At 34.2% G+C, this 19,960-nt stretch overlaps 4 protein-coding genes across 5 annotated transcripts in view; 3 read left to right on the top strand and 1 right to left on the bottom strand.

The window, feature by feature from the left end:
* The first annotated feature begins 2,324 nt into the window (after positions 1-2,324).
* On the top strand, positions 2,325-5,845 carry LOC140751992 (uncharacterized oxidoreductase YrbE-like). Its single transcript, XM_073086162.1, has 6 exons — positions 2,325-2,404; positions 2,663-2,911; positions 3,619-3,926; positions 4,256-4,495; positions 4,949-5,104; positions 5,691-5,845. The coding sequence occupies exons 1-6, from the start codon at positions 2,325-2,327 to the stop codon at positions 5,828-5,830; spliced, it is 1,173 nt and encodes a 390-aa protein (XP_072942263.1). The 3' UTR covers positions 5,831-5,845.
* Positions 5,846-13,089: 7,244 nt separating this feature from the next.
* On the top strand, positions 13,090-15,154 carry EMC10 (ER membrane protein complex subunit 10). Its single transcript, XM_073085821.1, has 5 exons — positions 13,090-13,239; positions 13,330-13,503; positions 13,751-14,013; positions 14,194-14,290; positions 14,887-15,154. The coding sequence occupies exons 1-5, from the start codon at positions 13,192-13,194 to the stop codon at positions 14,968-14,970; spliced, it is 666 nt and encodes a 221-aa protein (XP_072941922.1). The 5' UTR covers positions 13,090-13,191; the 3' UTR covers positions 14,971-15,154.
* A 1,145-nt stretch (positions 15,155-16,299) lies between these two features.
* On the bottom strand, positions 16,300-18,193 carry Dbp80 (putative ATP-dependent RNA helicase Dbp80). Of its 2 annotated transcripts, none has more exons than XM_073085554.1 (2): positions 18,088-18,193; positions 16,300-17,793 (listed from the first exon to the last, which is right to left on the bottom strand). In XM_073085554.1, the coding sequence occupies exon 2, from the start codon at positions 17,783-17,785 to the stop codon at positions 16,394-16,396; it is 1,392 nt and encodes a 463-aa protein (XP_072941655.1). In that variant the 5' UTR covers positions 17,786-17,793; positions 18,088-18,193; the 3' UTR covers positions 16,300-16,393. The 2 variants fall into 2 exon arrangements, with proteins under 2 accessions (XP_072941655.1, XP_072941656.1); XM_073085555.1 differs by lacking the exon at positions 18,088-18,193 and adding an exon at positions 17,895-18,043.
* Positions 18,194-19,855: 1,662 nt separating this feature from the next.
* The window catches only part of Taldo (transaldolase), a 54,189-nt gene continuing 54,084 nt past the window's right edge, over positions 19,856-19,960 (top strand). The window contains exon 1 of the mRNA XM_073086131.1: positions 19,856-19,950. Within this exon, the coding sequence (XP_072942232.1) occupies positions 19,884-19,950 (67 nt within the window). The 5' untranslated portion in view covers positions 19,856-19,883. The remainder of the gene's footprint in view (positions 19,951-19,960) is intronic.

Raw genomic sequence — 19,960 nt, 5'->3', positions numbered from 1 at the left:
CCCTTATCACTTAGGGGGATGAAAAATAGATGTTGGCCGATTCTCATAGATACCGGATAAGCACAAAAAATTTCATCAAAATCGGTCAAGCCGTTTCGGAGGAGTATGGCAACGAAAACTGTGACACGAGAATTTTATATATTAGATAAATAAATTTATCACGCTTCCATTATAAAAAGCATTGCAAAAATCCGTTGACAATTCATAACTGTAAGCAAGACTGAATATTCTAAAAATATAAAATGGAAAAGTAAATATTTGTCTATCTTATCGTATCTTATTAAATAATAGGTTACTTAAAGTATTATAGCCAGCAATATAAATGGATCAATGTCTGTAACACTATACATGAACTTTGATACACACTTAGCATAGAAGGAAGGTAGACCTATTTTTAACGTGAAGTAAGTTCTGCTGTTCGATATAGATGGCAGCGGACTTATTATTAGCGACTAATAAGCAACTATTCTTAGCCTACATAAATAACATTTAGTTTAAAAAACTAAAAAACACGTTTTTATGATAAAATCAACTAAAAAGCTTTCGGTATTCTATTTCATTCTTTCATACATGCAGGGTAAGATAAGGATGTATGTTGATCTCTTTCTACTGAAAAACGGAGTTACTCACTGACAAACATACAAGTGAAGCTAATATAAAGCGTGTAAAAAGTGGCAACACTCTGTGTTCGACTTCAGAGTTCAGATCCAATAGGGGTTCTATTGGAACGCCTAGTTTATGTATGTCGCCGCACCCTTCAAACCAGAACATAGCAGCACTTGAAACTGTTGTTATTAGGCAGAAATAGATGCTGCGGTGGTTCTGTGGGAGTCAAACCACCGCCATCAATTTTTTTCAATACCGCTACTTAGTCATCTGTATTAGTAACGATTATGTAATATATTCGTAATATCATAATGTTTTTAACATTATAAATTTACTAAACACCCTTATATCATGTTTATTATAACTGCATATTTTTTTGCCAATATCTTATCGATTTCTTATTACTTCGTATATCTGTAAGATGTTTATAAAGATATGTTTATAAAATCAATAAATATGGTATCTGGTGAAGAAACTTCGTTTTCAGTAGACACTGAAGACTAGTAGAGACTAGGCCAGTCAAGCTTGTTGGTATGTACTCCTTATTTATTTTTTTATTTTTTATAATATAAGAGTAGCAGACATGCAGTCCACCTGACGGTAAGTGGCTACTGCCGCCTATGGACATCTGTAATCAACCCCAGATAGGATTAGATATTCCTACCTGATGTCGGCCACAGATGCACCGCTACCCCTGAGGACTAAGCTGGAACGCCTCGTAAAAGTCTGTCTCCCTTACCACACCCTTCAAACCGGAACACAGCAGCAATTTTTAGACTAAATCTAAAATTTTGTTACATATAACAAAAACATATATATTTTTTTACATCTTATAATTTTCTAATAATGCTTATTAATTATTACAAACAGTAGTTATATAAAAAATATGTCTATGGTTATTGGTCAAATTATCATTTTTATGTTAAGTATAATATTTTTGTATACTCATAATTTTATACAATACATTTCTGCTTTCCAGAATATTTGAATTTTATTTGGAGCTAAATATTACTTTAGCACGAGACGGTACAGGGGCAGTTGTTTTCATATTTTAAATTGCATAACAGTCGTAATGTTATCATATGAACTTGACTTTCTAGCTATCAAAGCGGTCGTGTAATTTAAATTAATTACTATCCCATGCCTAACAAACCCACTGCTGGGCACCGGTCTCCTCTTAAAGTAAAAGGACCCGTAATCTACAGCGCTAGCCAAATACGGATTAGTAAACTCGACAACTTTTAAAAAACTCTTAAGCTTGTAGATTGACGATGTTCACCGTTTAACCAATAGCATGTTAATTTGAACTATACACAAGTAACTTTAAAAGGAGTAGCGTGTTTGGCATTGGATGGATTCATTGGTGTTGGGCATTGGCACAGTATAAGGTATATCTATACCTTATAGATTTTCCTATTTACGTGTACCAATGCCACAGTACAAATATCTATTTGTACTGTGGCATTGGTACACTTAAATAGGAAAATCTCGGTCGCTGATTATAAAGTCGTTTCTAATCATTTGCTTATCACTGAGTTAGAATAATTAATTAATTTAATTAATTATCTATTAATTTTATTAATTAATTATCCTAGTAAGAATAATCTAATTATGTGCATAGTTCCGATATTTGTTTATTGATTGTTGCTGATTTACAAAGCTAAGAAGATGGTTGCATAGTACTTATAATATATTTCTTACTATATAGGGACTACGCAATGGCTACCAAAAAGTTTTCTGGCCCTTCCCCTTACACCTTTAAATCTTCATATCCAGAAGTTGACATTTTACACACAGAGTAAGTAGAGATACACTATCTATATTGTTAATTATTATTTATTAAATGTTAAGGATATTTCTTCTTGTGGCGTGGCATTGTGCCCTCATGTAAATCTGGTCTACATGTGGACCCTTCAAAGGTCACCAAAGGCCCCAAAATCAATCTGTGTTTTTTTTCTTCTTGATATAAAACTAATATATAAGAATTATACAATAAAATATTTAAATAATGTACATAAAGTGAAAGCGAAGTGTAATGAAAATTATTTACTTTTAGATATGTAAACAATGTGTCCGCCAATCAAAAACAAACGCCGAAATCACCATTAGTTGGCGCCATTTTCGGCCTGGGACGCGCCGGTTCCATCCACCTAAGCAGCATCATCCGAAACCCTCGGATTTCTCTGAAATATATTGTTGATGACCAAAGCGACCGGTTTGAGGACCTAAGAAACTACTGGAAGCTGGACGACAAGGTCGTCTTCCTTACGTCGAAGGAAAGTGGACGAGTTTACAAGGATACCGAGTGAGTTGAAAACATTAAAAATTGTTCCAATAATTTTTTTTTTTTTTATAATATAAGAGTAGCAGACGAGCATCCACCTGATGATAAGTGGCTACTGCCGCCCATGGATATCTGTAATCAACCCCAGATAGGATTAGATATTCCTACCTGAGGTCGGCCACAGATGCGCTGCTACCCCTGAGGACTAAGCTGGAACGCCTCGGAAAAGTCTGTCTCCCTTACCACACCCTGTTGTTATTAGGTAGAAATAGGTGTGGCGGTGGTGCCGCCGGAGTCGAACCACAAAGGGTTCTACCACCTTCAAACAGTAACAGTTTTCTAACAGTATAACGTAAAAGTAACGACAATTCAATCACGACAAGCAAAAGCACTTGCTTTGCTAGCTTGCTTGCTTATACAAAAGGAAGACAAGTATGTCTACCATAAAATAACAAGACGAGCTACTGAGTTCTGGACAGACGGGTGTAGTATGTGATGTGATTCAGGCATATCAATTAGGACAAACTTTCCATTTATAGATTAATATGAACCAATAACTTGCCAAGGATTGCAGAAGACTGTATGTATCACTGAGACTACTTGTAGTCCAATGGAACATATGTTATTTATTTTAACCATAACACCATAGTATCACTGTTAGCTTCGACATACTTTTAATAATTATATGGTATTTTAACTAAAAATACATGTCCTTCTACGTATTACAGAGTGAACGTCGTATTCATAAGCTCGCCTACGTACGCTCACCACGATATAGTCGTTAATTCCATAGCCAACAACAAAGATGTGTTCTGTGAGAAGCCGATCGCGGAGAGCATCGAGGAAACACGAAAATGTTATGAAGCGGCTAAAAACAAAGGCCGTGTTCTATTCGCTGCTTTCAATCGTCGTTTTGATCCAGCTTACAGATCTCTGCAAGTTAGAACCAGAAAAGGCGAAGTTGGTCATATACAGATAGTCAAAGTTACCGCCAGAGATTCACCGTTACCGTCCATTGAGTACTTGAAAACGTCAGGTAATTTCGTATTCATTACTTTGAATATTAATAAAAACCCCGTAATTTATAACTAACTAGTATGCATAACGAGTAAAAAGTAACCTTTAGAGCCTTTTTCTTGTCACGCGTCTATGTATCCACGGGTGTGTCTAACCCGCATCCGTGTATTGTTACACTGCAGTCTTTTCGCGACACACGTGCATTAGGTCTACTTACCGGAAAAAAACATATATGAAAAGATCAAACATGCAAATGAGCAAACACACATGCAGACTAAAACTACACACGGGCGATATCCGCGTGAAAAAATGCTCTTACAACTATAAAAGCATGTACTCATTTCTTAGGTGGAGTTTTCCACGACTGCTTGGTTCATGACTTTGACATGTGCTGTTGGGTGTTGGGAGAGCTGCCAATCCGCGTACAAGCCACTGCCACGGCTCTGATTCCCGAAGTTAAGGCTATTGACGACTTTGATACCATTGCCTTTGTCCTCACCTTCCCCTCGGGTGCTATCGCTTTAGGCGATAATAGCCGTTACTGCGCTTATGGATATGACCAAAGGCTTGAAGTATTTGGAAACAAAGGTAAAATACAAATTATCATATTCATATGTGCTTACACAGTAATTACCTTTGCTTTTGTTAATTCGATCAATTTAAAGTTATTTTTTAACAAAAAAATACAACCGACTTCTATGTGACTACAAAGTAAAAAATAATTGAAATAAATGTTGGTTTAGTAGAAGTTTCTGAAGTCGGCGCTCAATATATTTCGTTGGATAACGATGTAAACAGCGTGTCTAATATGACCTCCTTTTGAAGTCGGTTAAAAAGGGCATGTCCTTCTTTATAACGGCAACTGACGATTCAAACTAAACCTTGCAACGATACATACTTTAAAATTATTTTTAATTATTTTTCACTTATCATTGAGGAATATCACTAACAAACAAAACCTATCTATATTATAAGCTTTGGTGTTATTTTATGCTGAACTCTTAACTATATTATGCTTTCTAAAATTTCCAACATTTGCAGGCATGATTAAAATAGAGAATGAGAGACCCTGTCATTCGACCGAAGTAGTACTTGGACATGAAGGGATTAAATTGAATCCCATTTACTACTCGTTCCCTTCACGCTACAAAGTCGCTTATCAGCGTGAATTAGAGCATTTCCTAGATGTTGTTCAATGTAAGTGAATGTTATCATCTTGTTATCTTAATCTTCCTTTATAATCGATAAAGCACCACAATTTCGCTTACGTATCAGGCAATTTATCTGCAGGTTATCTGCAAAACGAGTCAAAAACAAACTTATCGTTCTGTAGTTCCGGGACTAGAATAGGGCTACGGTATCCCCTGCCTGTCGTAGGAGGCGACTAAAAGGGGGCTTCCGGGGTTGCGGGCGGCAAGAGTGGGAGCTCGAACCGTCCAGCTAGCGACCCCGGGAAGGACGGCGGTATGTGTGGTCGCATACCGTCGTAAACACTACATGGTGTGGGAGGAGCGAAAACTGCTCCCCCAGGGTAGAGCCCGATCGGGGCATCGCGCTTGGAGGGCTCCGGTTGTGTTCCGTCGGAGATCCCGGAGTTCTCCAACAAGCGTTGAGGACGGCCACCGGGGGGGTTTTAGTGCGGTAAAAATCCCACATAACCCGGCGTCGCTCCCACGTCGTCGGGTACCTTTTGAAGGTTTCCCCCTCGATAAAAAAAAAAAAAAAAAAAAAGGTTCAAGGCAAAGTCTAGAAAAGTAATTATGATATACTTAAACATTTGTAGATGGAGTGCCAATGGAAGTTACCAGTTGGCAGACTTTAGCAGTGAGCAAGATTGCCACCGCCGCTGAAGAGAGCGCACGCACAGGCAAGACGGTCAACCTGGACTGGAGCAAGGATGACATCCCTGCAGTATACTCCTAAATGCCTAAATCCTAAACCCGCATTTTTAATAAACTTTTTTACTATTACTTTTTTATTGGTTTTGTTGACAAATTCACAAAAAAACCTACTGATTCTACACCATAATCCTCAACGTGAACGATCACTCATCCTCGTACTCTCTAGAAGGGTCGAATTGTGAAGGTCGTTCTTAATTATCTGCATATACGTAAATAGGAACAGACAAACAGTTTGTTCTACTCTTTGCCAACTGATTTTCTTTTCCAATTTCGATTTTAATAATCGAAATAGATGTTGCAGTGGTTCCGGAAGCAAACCAATAAGTGTTTTACCATCTTCAAAAATCCTTCTATAACCTGGCTACGCAGAGCATATATTAAATATTGGTATTATATAGCTTTACAGGACCACATACGCTGATGAAAATGCAACATCTCGCAGAAAAACAATTCATCCTTAGGAATTTGGGTCCAGATGAAAGAGTTTTTACGGGCTCTCATACGGGGCGAAATTAAACATGAATACTTGCTTTACCTCTGACGTGGAACATTCCGCTCCAATACATTCACTTTGAACACAAGGGAAACTTAGGAGGATAATCGGGCTTAGTAACGTATATCTCCTTAAGCATCAGCCACAATGAAATAAATTACTAAAATCATGCTGCCTTTATTAGAATTTATCAAAAGATATTTGAAGCCGTTTTTAATACTTAATATTTACTTACTGGAACTTATCATACCTCATATCTATGATCTTATTTCTTATGCTTACATAGTTTGCTAACCAAAGGCGTGTTATACACACGATTAGGTACCTACCTAAGTTTCGGAACTTTTCGACATTTAAAATTAAGGCGACTTTTATGTTCGTACAGATTTTCATATTATATGGCGTCACTGCGTCGAAGAGGGTCTTGCAATTTTGTGTACCACTAACATTAGCTTTGTGATACCCATTCATACACTTTATATGCAGTTTGTCATGTAAAAACTAGTAGGTATAATTATATTTTGTTATTTGGCAGACTATTGCCACTTAGTGTATGGACAATACACACAATGCCAACACGTAAACCTGTAGCTCCTGAAATCATAAGTTGTCTACGACTCTACGCGTTTCTCTGAATAAAAATATTATTTTATGCAGTAAATCATACTTTAACGAAAATGATATACCTAATCTGCACAGAACATTAAAATAGTTACTTGTATTACGCAATGTTACAAGTATTACGAAATGAGAAAACTTTTCATGACGTAACTTAATTGTAACAGAATAAGTAACTTCATTCACAATAACATCATGTAGGTACAAGCCATTTATTTCGACGAAAACTCACCGAACAATTAATGAATTATACGTACTCTCAAACTGGTTAAAGTTAGCCTCGAAAACGTCTAGTTAAAATTCAATGCGATTCTTGCAATTTCCGTCCACAAGAGATAGTTTATCAAATTGCATAATGTAATCGAACATACTGTAGTTGTCTAGCTGGAAAGTAGCTCGCAGCTATCAGAGGCTATTTATCAATCAATGGGAAGCAATATGATATCAGTAAACTCTATCCAGCGGCTGTATACTATTCGGTAATTGAACATGTACTGCGTTAATGAAATTTTCTCCTCGTGAGGGACGCGATATTGCGGACACAGCGTTCCATCTGCGTTAATATTGGAATATGCGCTAAAAATTTTAGCTTTATATCTATCGCCTCGTGTAGTGGACACACGCATCCGGTCTACGAAATATTATAAATAAAATTAAAAATTTAATTAAATACTAAAGCAGTTGATTGCCATCATATTATATAACGGTCTATATAACGGTATATATAACGGTCGCAAATTGTTACTGTACCTAAAAATAAACTCTGATTGGTATTCATTGCCTCTAAACAACTTTAAATAATAGAAAATACTTTTATTTTGAGCAAAAACAAAATATTTTATTGTGAGTAAATCAGGTCATTCATCAAATTTTATTTTATTTTAAATAGAATCAAAATAAATCTTCAATTGTGTATATACTAAATATTTACCTATAACGACATATGTATCTATCTAGTTCAGTTCTACATTAAGTCACACATAAATAGGTAATAAATTGTATACACAGGTAAATATTTACGAAAACTACGAATACGTTGGTTTCAATGTGAGAAATGGCGGAGTTGATAAGGTCGCGATTGCCGCCATTGTGGCATCACGTCACAATAAGAACTTTGATGAGAACCTTGATATCACGTTCTCAGTGTTCATTTGCGCACTTCGAATCTCTATTAGATTTTTCCAATATTTGTGGAAAAAATCCAGCTTTTAAACGTGAACCTTTCATGTCAACAACTCAGTAAAAAGATATTAGATAGATAACTTATGCTCAGTCTGATGAATGAACTTATAGAGACTAAATACCATAAAGAAAAGAATATGACAAATAATAAGAAGATTAGTGTACCTATAGGAATACAGTGACACTTGATTTATTTTATATAGATACTCAAATTAATCAACCAATCTATATGTAGTCAGTAATTAATAATTATATAGTAGACTTTATTACAGTATCAAAATAAAACGAATAAATATGGTATAAAAATGCAAGAAAAAGTTACACACCTATTTAAAAATGTAACGAAATATCAAAGCAAGCTTCTAAGGCGAATTTTATAAAACTTTTAACGTTTTCAAAATATATTTGAGTTCCGGAGACGATGAGTATCTTAACCCAATTCTCGGGAAAACACTGGGCCATGAACTTTTCATCAACTGCATGATTTGACAGGAACATCGTGACGAAGCAGGATCCATCAAAAACAAATTAAGTTTCTCCTCTCCGCTGAACAAATACAAATTAAAATTCTGATACAAGACAAACTGTAGGTAATTTAGGGCTTTCCTTCTTTTGGGCATAAATGCAATGCTGTTAAGTGTATGGTTTTGGCAAACATCATATTTGTTACATCATTTTCTCAAAATTAAAATATGTACTCCTGTAATTATTTTAAGATAAATAGAGTTCACCTAGTGATCGAACTTCGTCATGATCATTATTTATTGACGATACCTATTTTTTTATCTATACAGCTACCAATCAAAGAAAAAGGGGATCGATTGAAAAACAAAAGAGAAAAATGTTCTTTACCTTATTATTTTAACCTATTTAAATAATTATGATATAGATACTTTTGCAAGGTTTCATACCACGTACAATTCTTTCTACATATAAAGAAACAAACGCTTTGAAATATATTGGTGTCCTAATTCCTCGTTCTAGATGTATGCATACGTGGAAATGAATTGAATTTCCATATTCCTCGGCCAGCTAACATTAAAAGGTTAATCGTTCGCATAAAACATGGTACAATAAAGAACGTTTCGCTATTCACGAGGCAGCGAGTCAGACATCTCGCGTTATTATAGTCGTAAAGTTCGCCCTTTCCTTGCATAATGACATGACGAATTGCGTTCACGATATTTTTGTGCGATGGGGTCATTACATTCGGTTATTATTCCGTAGGTGCGCGTTATAGGAATATCTTATTTTTCTATCCAAAGTTTTGAGTATTCTTCTTCTGAGACAAAGTCGTTGTTTTCTGACGGCGCTTGTATATTGGCGAATTATACTATATCCCGGCAAAGTCAAGATATACTTAATTAAAATGGTTTTTCTTTCGGTATTATTTTTAGGTTTGGTAGCTATTACTGATTTTTATCAATAATAATTCTCAATAATGATTAGCATCGATGGATGGTCCTCAGGCAGGACTCTAATCTACTGGGGTTGTTTAGACATGTCAATAAGCAGCAGTAGCCGGATACCACCAGGGGGTAAGTAATTACTACTTACTGAATGCTCGTTTGTGCATGTTTATAACATAAGACAGGATACATATTCCAAAGTTGCTTCCATTAGATACAAAAGGATTTACCTAATTTTTCCAATAATACCTAATGAAAAAACAAATATGCTTGAAAATTTTTTCTTATGCTTATAGGTACCATTGAAAAATGCTACTTACATTTATATAATTTTCATGCAAAACTTTCTAATGAACGTTCGATTAAAAATAAAAATCGGAAGGGAGTATTCACTACTATTTTAAGCTCTTAACTAGCATTTAAGTTAAGAAGAGAATAAAATTATGAACTAGAATTAAATCGAAGTGAAACTTTAAGTGGGAATGCCATTTTCGTGGCTCATTTATAAGACTACTTTTGTTGAATAAGTATTCAATGGTTCATTTAATTAAAGACTGGTTCTTGAATATAAATAATTTATTTTAAATTTTAAAAATACGTTTCTACACGTCAATAAACTTTTCTAGTATTGCTTCGGATTATGGATATGCACAGAGTTCTGTGCATATCCATAATCCGTTAATAATATATTATAGAAGGTAAAACAAAAGTAATTGTTGTGTTATGCATTGTTATCTGTAAAGTTAATTTATAATGTTTCTTTTTATAATATAGGAGTAGCAAACGAGCATGCAGTCCATCTGATGGTAAGTGGCTACTGCCGCCCATGGACAACTGTAATCAACCAGACAGGACCCAGACAGGATTAGACATTCCTACCTGAGGTCGGCACAGATGCGCCGCTACCCCTGAGGACTAAGCTGGAACGCCTCGGAAAAGTATGTCTCCCTTACCACACTCTTCAAAACGGAACACAGCAGCGCCTAACACTGGTGTTATTAGGCAGAAATAGGTGTGGCGGTGGTGCCGCCGGAGTCGAACCACAAAGGGTTCTACCACCTTCAAAATGTGCAAATGTACTAATAAAATGCTGCAAAAATTAATTTACATAAAATAACTAAAAACGATTAATTTACATAAAATAACTAAAAAATATTTCGAATTTTTCACCTGAAGCAAATATGAAGTTAATCTGAAGTTACTTGAAGTTAATTGTACGTAGATAGGTACACTTGGTGCTGTCCCTGTAATCCCGGGACTAAAATAGGGCTACGATATCTCCTGCCTGTCGTAAGACGCAAAAAGGAGGCTTCCGGGGTTGCGAGCGGCAAGAGTGGAGAGCTCGAACCTTCCAGCAAGGGACTCCGGGAAGGACGGCGGTATGTGTGGTTGCATCTCGTCGTTAACACCAGATGGTGTCGGAGATCCCGGAGTTCTCCTACAAGCGTTGAGGACAGCAACCGGGGGGGTTTTAGAGTGGTAAAAATCCCACATAACCCGGCGGCGCTCGCACGTCGTCGGGTACCTTTTGAAGGTTTCCGCCTCATTACCAAAAAAAAGAAATAGGTGCACTTGGGCCAATAATCATCATGGAAAAAATGTCTGTTAGAATAAAAAACATAACAATGAGTTTCAGTTTAATTTTAATTACCCTATAGATTTAATGCAAGTGCCTATTATTACATACTAGCTGACTCGGCAAACTTTGTACCGCCTCAAAATCTATTTAGCAAATATATTTCAAATAAAATCATAGATTAGTAAAGATTGCCGAAACCGATTGAAATTTCGCCGCCTTGAAATTGAATGAAGCCACAAACGGCTTATTATAGTAAGTTCTTTTTTTGAATTCTTGGCAAATAAAAACATTTTTAGAGAAAATTTACGAATAAATAACCAATACTGCGTAATTTACAATTAAAATGTACAATTTACATAATAAATAAATAATTATTTCAAATATTTTAGGGACATTTTAGCACGGAGTCGTGGCAAAACTTTTTTACGCAACTATTTCAATTCTCAAAACTGGGTACATTTTCTTGTTAGGAGTGAGTAATCTTTACTAATCTATGAATAAAATATAGCCTATGTTACTCGTGGATAATGTAGCTTTCGAATGGTGAAAGAATTTTAAAAATCGGTCCAGTAGTTTATGAGCCTATTCATTACAATCAAACAAACAAACAAAGATTTCCTCTTTATAATATTAGTATAGATAGTATAGATAATAATGGCATGTTACTGGCGTTTATTTTTGGGTCTCGATTTATACAGCGCTAAGCACAACTTTATTACTTTTTCACCGAGCTTGCCAACCACACGTTGTCTATTACTCGAAACTCCAGCACTCCATTATCTCTGCGACCGAATTTGTTTTAAACTCGCTCCTTTTTTACAAAAAACGGAGCACGCACTCCATTGGTAGACAAGTTAGTTAGAAAAACAGTGTTGTAAAAGAAAAGATTTTAATACCAAAATTACGTAGTGTTTCAATGATATTACCAAATCTGGTTTATTTAATTTTAAATGTCTTAACAAAGTAGACACGTTTTATATAATTTAGGTACCTTCATAATCTATTATATTATAGCCATAGAGGTAATTATTAGTAAGTTTAATTTAATTATATGCATAAAAAGGATAGCAGAATGAAAATGTAACGCACCTTCAGGATCCTAGACTTTGGCTCAGGTCACATCTCACCTCTTCCCCATTCCCTGGCACCTCTAGTGCCTCTCTCTTCACCAGCAACTATTCACTTATCGAAACAAGTAAAATTGTTACTTAGCCACCTAGATTTGTACAAAAGCTTTAAGCAGAGGCGGACTAACCTCGTTGAAGGTCTGGGGCGGGAATGACGAATTGGTCTCAGGGCGGAAAGTCGATGAGGCTCCCAGTCTAAGAAATTGTTCTAATTTTACAAGTTTTTACATTTGGAGGCCTCTCGTGACCAAAAGCTGGACGGTGGCGCTCCAGCTGCTCCCCCTGGAGGGATCCTTAGTCTGCCATTCCGCCACTTCATATACATACCTACGTATGAAATTTAATTCCTTGATCTACTTGCCGCAAAACAATAACTACTTATAAATATATTTGAAACTACTGAAATCATCAACTGAATCAGGTGGACTGTATGATCGTTTTCTAAATATTGAAAAAATAAAGCTATACAAAAGTCTGTGATATAAATTGGAATATTACCTATAATAATAATATTATTTTGATAGGTTATAGCCTGTAAAGGATACTATACTCTTTGGGTTATAATAGTGGCAGTCACAAGTCACAACGAATTTTAAAATATGTAGTGACATCTACTGGAAAAGAAATTAACTAACGAAGGAAAAATTTATTCACTAACTTTTAAAAAATATCAGGGGCAGTATCTATCTACCTATCACTATAAAAAGTAAGCTTTAAGTATTAAGCGGCTTTAAAAAATATTATACTTGCAGAATAAATACTAAACGGCATTATATAAAAATAATTAAAAAAGTAAAAAATGACATTGTTGAAATGTGTCAGACAGACATTGACATTTGACAATTTTGATAATTTGGTATGTCATTTGTCATATTCGAATGAGTTTCTGTGAAATTCTGTATAATTCTCTGAAAGTCTGAAATAAATTGATATTTATAAATTATAACATCTCTTTACTCTCCTAGATTTATAATTATGAAACTCTTGGGCTTAATAACCTTATTATTTGTAACAGACTATGTGGTATAAACATTGTATTTGTTATTGAAAAAATCGACACACAATGCGGTAAATGTGATTACCGAATTTCTAAATTAATTCGTTGTATTTCAGGTTTGTTTTGACTATGACGGCTGGCTGAACATCAAACTACAACATAAACTTAATTGTAACAATGAAAACGAGAACTATTGCACGCGGGCAGCTATTCACATAGAAAGTATAAGATTAGGTTCACCAAATATTGACCAAATAACATTTACTCAACAACATTTTAAAGAGCTAGAGGTACGTAAAAATATAAGATAATACAATTACCTATATTTCAGATATATTAAAAAAAAACTAAATGATTTAGTAAACCTCATATCACCTTAAATTAGTAGATTCAAATCTTTTTAAGTGTCTTTAAATGTAAAATATAAATGCAATTATACCTATCTTATAACTGTCCCCTACATAGATGATTAATGAAACTCTTTAACTCAATATAGTTGTAGATTAAAAATAACAAACTGAGCACTTAATATTCCAGGAACTAGCTGAGACTGATGGTTTTTATTCCATAAAAAGCATAGTAACAACTGGTGACAAAGAAGAGGCCGAGTTCTTATCTTCTGTGAAGGCTCAAGCATTTTTGGAAAGTGGCCTCATGGATATCATCAATGTATGGATGCTACCCAATGGTGAAGTCATTGCTGTCAACATCCAAGTGGCCAACTCCTCGGAACCTAAAACAACTTCACATGGATATATACATTCAAATGTATACATTCATCACATTGATCAGGCGCCAGTGTAAGAATTCTCTATATTATATCATTACACTTCTTAACTCTTTTTACACAATTTTCAAATAAAAAACAATTCTCAAGTATTTTGAGATAGGAATTCCAATAAAATATAATATTAAATGAGCATATTGTATCAAATATTGTATAATGTGAAATGAAAGTATTTATAAATTATTGTTTACAGACCTGATACAGCTTCTTATATACAAAAATTAGAGAGAGAAAGGGAAGCGCGTGAAAAGGGAGAAATAAAGGACAACAGATCTTTCTTAGCAAAATATGTAAGTGCAATAAACTAGTTTTCAGTTTACTTTAAATATTAGTAAAAGCTACTTGTAATATTGTATAACAAAGTAGAAACTGTGATTGAAAAATCAATCATCTTTAAGATTGATGACAAAACATCAGTTAGTTAGTAACCTGCTGCATTCTGCTTTGGAAGGAGTGGTAATGTAGATACACAATGAGACATTCCATTACAAGTTATCCGCAGAGGTAGCAACACATATATGGCCAACTTTTTGTAGGATGACTATCTGGGGTTGATTATAGATGTGACAGTAACCACTCACATCAAGTGGACTGGATTCTTGTTTGCTCAGTAGACAAAAAAGTATTACTTGCACATATATTAATGCTGAGTGAGTGCCTTTTCCGTATGCGATGTATACATACAAGCATAGGGATATGCTGTAATGTACCTAATTAACTATTGTATTTTTATTGTGCTGTGTTGTCTTAGCTATATCCCACTATTTTGTAATTAACTTAAGTAATTTGTAATAGATATGTGTGTGTACAATGCATTACGTAATAAAGTTATTTCATTTATTCATTCATTCATATCAGCAATTAAATAAATGTCTTTATTTTTCAGTGGATGTACATTGTACCAATTGCAGTATTTGTAATGATATCTGGAGCAGCAACTCCAGAACAGCCTGCCCAAGGTGCACGTTAATAAACAATATATTCAAAATAATATAGGTGTGGTTTTTTAGTAAAGGAGAGTAGAAGATACCTAAGAAATGGAAAACATCGATCGGTACAATATACCAACAACAACAATTATAATAGTTGTAAGACATTTGTTAAAGTAAATATACTGGAAAACCTTGTAACTTTAAATAAACAACTTTTTTATACACCTTAATATTTCAACTCTGAACTTAATGATTTGCTCTTAACACACATTCACATAATGTATATGTTATATATGTTGTAAAAGGAAAATACTGAAATGTTATGATAAGTGTCTGCTGTATCTAACCACTCTAGATCCATGTTTCCTTTAGCTAATTTATAGATATTCATAATTTATTTATTAATAAAAACCATTAGTTACCTAGTTTGTTTCTTTATAAACCTGATTTAAAAACATTAAAAAAATACTATTGCCAAAATACAATATGAAGTAATTATAGTACCTACAATTGTAATTTTATATGGTATTGGCTAAGTATAGCATTAGTCTCCATAAGGATGTTAAAGGTGCTTGAAGAATTAAATCCACTACATAACCAGCATGTTGAAGATATCCTCTATTATCACCAATAGTAATAATAATACTCTTTATTGTACCCAGATGTAAAACATAAAATAAAAAAAAAACATACAATTTAGGACGACACAAAAGGCGGTCTTATCGCTAAAACGGCGATTTCTTCCAGATAACCTTAGAGTGAGGAGTTAAAGAGAGTATGAATTACAATAAAACATAGGGTGCAAAATAATTAAAATTTTAACTACTAATATGTAAAATTAAGCGATAGCATATAGTAGGAGAAGAATAAATAAGTAAAAGGGAAAGAAGCTAATAATTAAATTTAGAAACAGTTTTTTTTTAATGATTAATAGCAAGAGCACAAATTTAGAGAAGTAATAAAATAAATAGTAAATATTCGATTAATATGGTTGATGGGTTAATAGTGAAAACTATTACCATATTCTATGCTTATGATAATATACATTTCATCCCAGCATTCTTAGTATTTTTTCAATGTAATACATATAGAATTATTAATGATATTATATTACTTAATTTCAAACACAGTCCGCTTCTCTCTTATACGAAATTAAAGAAAAAATTATATTTGTAATTTTTTCTTTAATTACGTATAATATGTAGCATTCTATGTAGTGTTCATTTTTAAAAAGCATTATTAATTAATCAATAATTTATATGAATTAAAATAATACTTGTAAATGTTGATTATTACACAGTAACAGTACAAATAAGGATAAAATAAAAAGATAAGGGTTAATAAATAGGCAAATAATAAGGGAATGATTATAGAAAAATGTTATATTCTCTGAATGTTATTACACATTACATGTGACAGTATCAAAGATAACAACTCTTACTTATAACTATTATGTAACAATTATGCTCCAATTTTTTCAATTTCTTCTGCATCTTCAATATCGAGCAATTGAATCTTTTTACCAAAATGTGCTTCAATATCTTTACAAATTTCCATGGATAGCGGTGAATCAATCAAATTGATTGCTATTCCAGCTTTGCCAAACCTTCCAGTGCGTCCAATTCTGTGCAAATAAGTTTCACAATCTGCTTTCCTATTCATGTCCATGGGCATATCGAAGTTAACCACAAGTGTAACTTGCTCCACATCAATCCCCCGAGACAAAACATTAGTTGTAATTAACACTTTTTCTAAACCAGCTCTAAATCTATCCAACACTGCAATTCTTTGTTCTACAGTTAATTCTCCAGATAACACTGCAACAGAATGGCCGTCTCTGGTCATTTTTTCTGACAACCAACTCGCAGTTTTACGAGTGTGACAAAATATGATCGCTTGTCCAATAGTTATAACACCATAAATATTGCAAATAGCTGTATATTTTTCTTCTGCATTCTTACATTTAACGTAATATTGCTTTATGTTGTCTAAGGATTCCTGTTCTCGCAGCAGTCTTATTATTATTGGATTGGGTACAATAATCTCTGCAAATTCCATCACTGCACTGTCATATGTAGCAGAGAAAAACATCATTTGACATGTTGAAGGCAGGCATTTATGGATCCGAATACACTGGTCTTGATGTCCTTGTCTATCTATCATTACATCAGCTTCATCCAACACAAACACTCTGATCTTGCTTAAATCAAACATACCAAACTTGACACCCCAATCAAGCATCTTGCCAGGAGTTCCAATTATGATGTGATCCGTAATCTTTGTACCCTTCGGTACTTCCTCCCCTCTAACTGCATACTTCAATTTAATTTCAGGGCAAAACTTTGCCATTTTTGCTGCTACCTCTCCAGTTTGTATGGCTAATTCATATGTAGGACTAAGGCATAAAACTTGAGGATAATTCTTTGATGAATCCACCCTGCTCAACATAGCTAGAACAAATGCAGCAGTTTTACCTGTACCAGACTGAGATTGGGCAATCATATTCTGTGGAGGGTCTGCCAGAAGTGTGGGTAATGCTGTTTCCTGAATCTTAGACGGGGCATTAAATCCCATTGCATATACACCTTTAAGCAAATTTGGTTTTAAATGTAAAGCTTCGAAAGTTTTCACTGAATAAAGGGGAGAGTTGGGATCCTTTCTTTGCACTTCAATGTCTAATTTGGATTCAACCAAGCCTTGTCTAATAATTTTCATCAGAAGTGATGTCTCCGCTGCTGTAGCCACATCAGGGTCTTCTTCTGTTTCAGGCTTTCCATTAGGTTTCTTGGTTATACCAAGTCCGGCAACTTTACTTTCCAATTCCTCTGCTTTCTGACCCCACTGATTAGCCATGTTGTATTCTGAAATAAAAGAAAAAAATAGTATGACTCATTTACTTCAGTCCACATCATATTTTAAGTAAATCAATAAAAAAATTAAAGTAACTAGTTACGAAGCTAACACGTAAACATGAGTGTAACCGTAATATGAAACTTTTTAATGCAAACTTTTGGTAGCCTAATACTTCAAAGTTGCATGTTTTCATTTCTCAGATACAAAATTAACCGCAAGTTGGTGTAGTGCCGCGCACCGAAACAATATAGACACTTTACTTTCCTTGGAAAAGTCAAAAGATATAAATTTAAATTTGTCACCTCTGATTTACTGGAACCGCGAAGAATAAAGAAAATTGGTAATAATAATATTATTCACTTGCTTCACAGACTATTGAACTACTGCATGGCATGCATGCAAGACATCAAGACTACATTAATTCAGAACCAGGGTTGCCAATGCCAAATTCCCCAAATTTGGGAAGAAAAAATTCCAAATTCTCCGCATATTCCCCACATAAAGAAATGAAAGAACAAAAATAAAGATTCGAGCAATTTTTATCATATATGTATGTTAATCCAGGCTTTTAGTACCTTAAAATTTAATACCGTACTAATTACCGCGTTTAAGCAATTTGTTTAATGTACCTTCTGCTTTTCTACGTAATCAACATTTATCAGTTTATTTCAACTCAAATAAAATATATATAGTATAATTATCTAGCTAAAAACGCTATCTTTGAGTGAATACCGTACTAAAATACATATTGAAAATTGTTAAACATTATTTTTGTGATGCGTGTAAAAAATGAACCTTTAATGTAATGTAACGAATCTGTAAAAAAAAATCAAAGGTGTGTGAACTGTACCAATACGCATTTAGCCAGCGTGATTGACTATTTACTAATCCTTTCCAGCAGTGGGACAATTGGTTGATGACGATGTACCTATTTGATTTTCAATTCACGAATCGATGCGTTAACGAATGGAAGCACAATTTTTGTTTTCGGGCCGTAAAACAATTTCTGAAGGATTAAGAGATTTATTTGAAAATATTTACAGCTTCTAAAGGATCGAAAATCGGTATTATTTTAAATAAAGGTATCTTAAATCACCATTTGTAGAAATGTCTATCAAATAGTATAGTTTATGTCAAATAGTCATTTTTATAAAAATTCGCAAAAGCTATACAGAGTACGTTTTCTTCCTTTTATAAAACCTGAAATACCTATTGAAACCTTTTTTCCTATTTACTTCCTATATGTCATCCAAGAATGAACGTAGCTAATTTCCAGTCAGTTTTCAGACGAATTCGACCTTTGATCAGTCTATTTATAGGTTAAATTGAGTATTTATTATTACTTATTAATAATTAAATGTTAACATGTTATATTCCCCACATATTCACCGCAAAAACCAATTCCTTCACTAATTCCCATTTGAGGTGGATTTCCCCGCAAATCGGGGAATTCACCACAAATCGACAACCCTGGCATTGCATCCATGCAAAACTACATGAACTGTCATTTATGAACTGTGTTGCCAACTCTGTAACAGAAAATCTCTTATGGAAAAATGTTTCAATCCATATCTGTGATCACAACTAGAGTAAATTATTTATCTGTGTACATTTTGTAAATTCTTTGAATATGTTTATCAAAAACAGTGTTGGCAACCGTACGATAATTATCGTACATGTACGATAATTTCATACCACCGTACGATGTACGATTGCGAGTCATTATCGTACGCAAATGTACGATAATTGGCTACTTGAAACTTTTGGGAAACTGTTTTAATGAATTCATAAACGTATTATATATGCCTTTCATTGATCATTTTTTCGAAAAAAGGGCTATTTATTAATAAAAAAAATATTTTTATTACGGTAAACGGAACGCGTGCATCGCGCCTAATAATGTGCCGAGTCGGCCATTTTTGGTATTCGAGTCCAAAGTACTCACAAAGTACTCGAGTACTTTGCACACAACATACAGTCCAATAGCACGGAAGAGCAAAAAAAAAAAAAAAAATCTAGTCTAATCGCGCGCGGTCGAGTGCAATATAAATTTATGATAAATATCTATTTTCATTAATAACTAACGCGTTCTTATGAAATGTACGATAATTTTTCGGCAGATACGATAATTTTACGCCCCTGGTACGATCAGCGCCATCTCCCAGGTTGCCAACA

This window comes from Epargyreus clarus, unplaced genomic scaffold (genome assembly GCF_041222505.1).
Source record: "Epargyreus clarus isolate Ecla_fem2 unplaced genomic scaffold, WU_Ecla_fem_2.2 ptg000023l, whole genome shotgun sequence".
Classification (NCBI taxonomy): Eukaryota; Metazoa; Arthropoda; class Insecta; order Lepidoptera; family Hesperiidae; genus Epargyreus; species Epargyreus clarus.
Note: the sequence above shows the minus strand (reverse complement) of the source record. Positions and strands in the feature narration are given on the sequence as shown.

Coding starts and splice junctions, on each gene's coding strand:
- LOC140751992 (XM_073086162.1), top strand. CDS start 2,325: ATGGCTACCAAAAAGTTTTCTGGCCCTTCCCCTTACACCTTTAAATCT. Junction 2,405..2,662: donor GTTGACATTTTACACACAGA/GTAAGTAGAGAT, acceptor ATTTACTTTTAG/ATATGTAAACAATGTGTCCG. Junction 4,496..4,948: donor TGAAGTATTTGGAAACAAAG/GTAAAATACAAA, acceptor CAACATTTGCAG/GCATGATTAAAATAGAGAAT.
- EMC10 (XM_073085821.1), top strand. CDS start 13,192: ATGAAACTCTTGGGCTTAATAACCTTATTATTTGTAACAGACTATGTG. Junction 13,504..13,750: donor AACATTTTAAAGAGCTAGAG/GTACGTAAAAAT, acceptor TTAATATTCCAG/GAACTAGCTGAGACTGATGG. Junction 14,014..14,193: donor CACATTGATCAGGCGCCAGT/GTAAGAATTCTC, acceptor TATTGTTTACAG/ACCTGATACAGCTTCTTATA.
- Dbp80 (XM_073085554.1), bottom strand. CDS start 17,785: ATGGCTAATCAGTGGGGTCAGAAAGCAGAGGAATTGGAAAGTAAAGTT.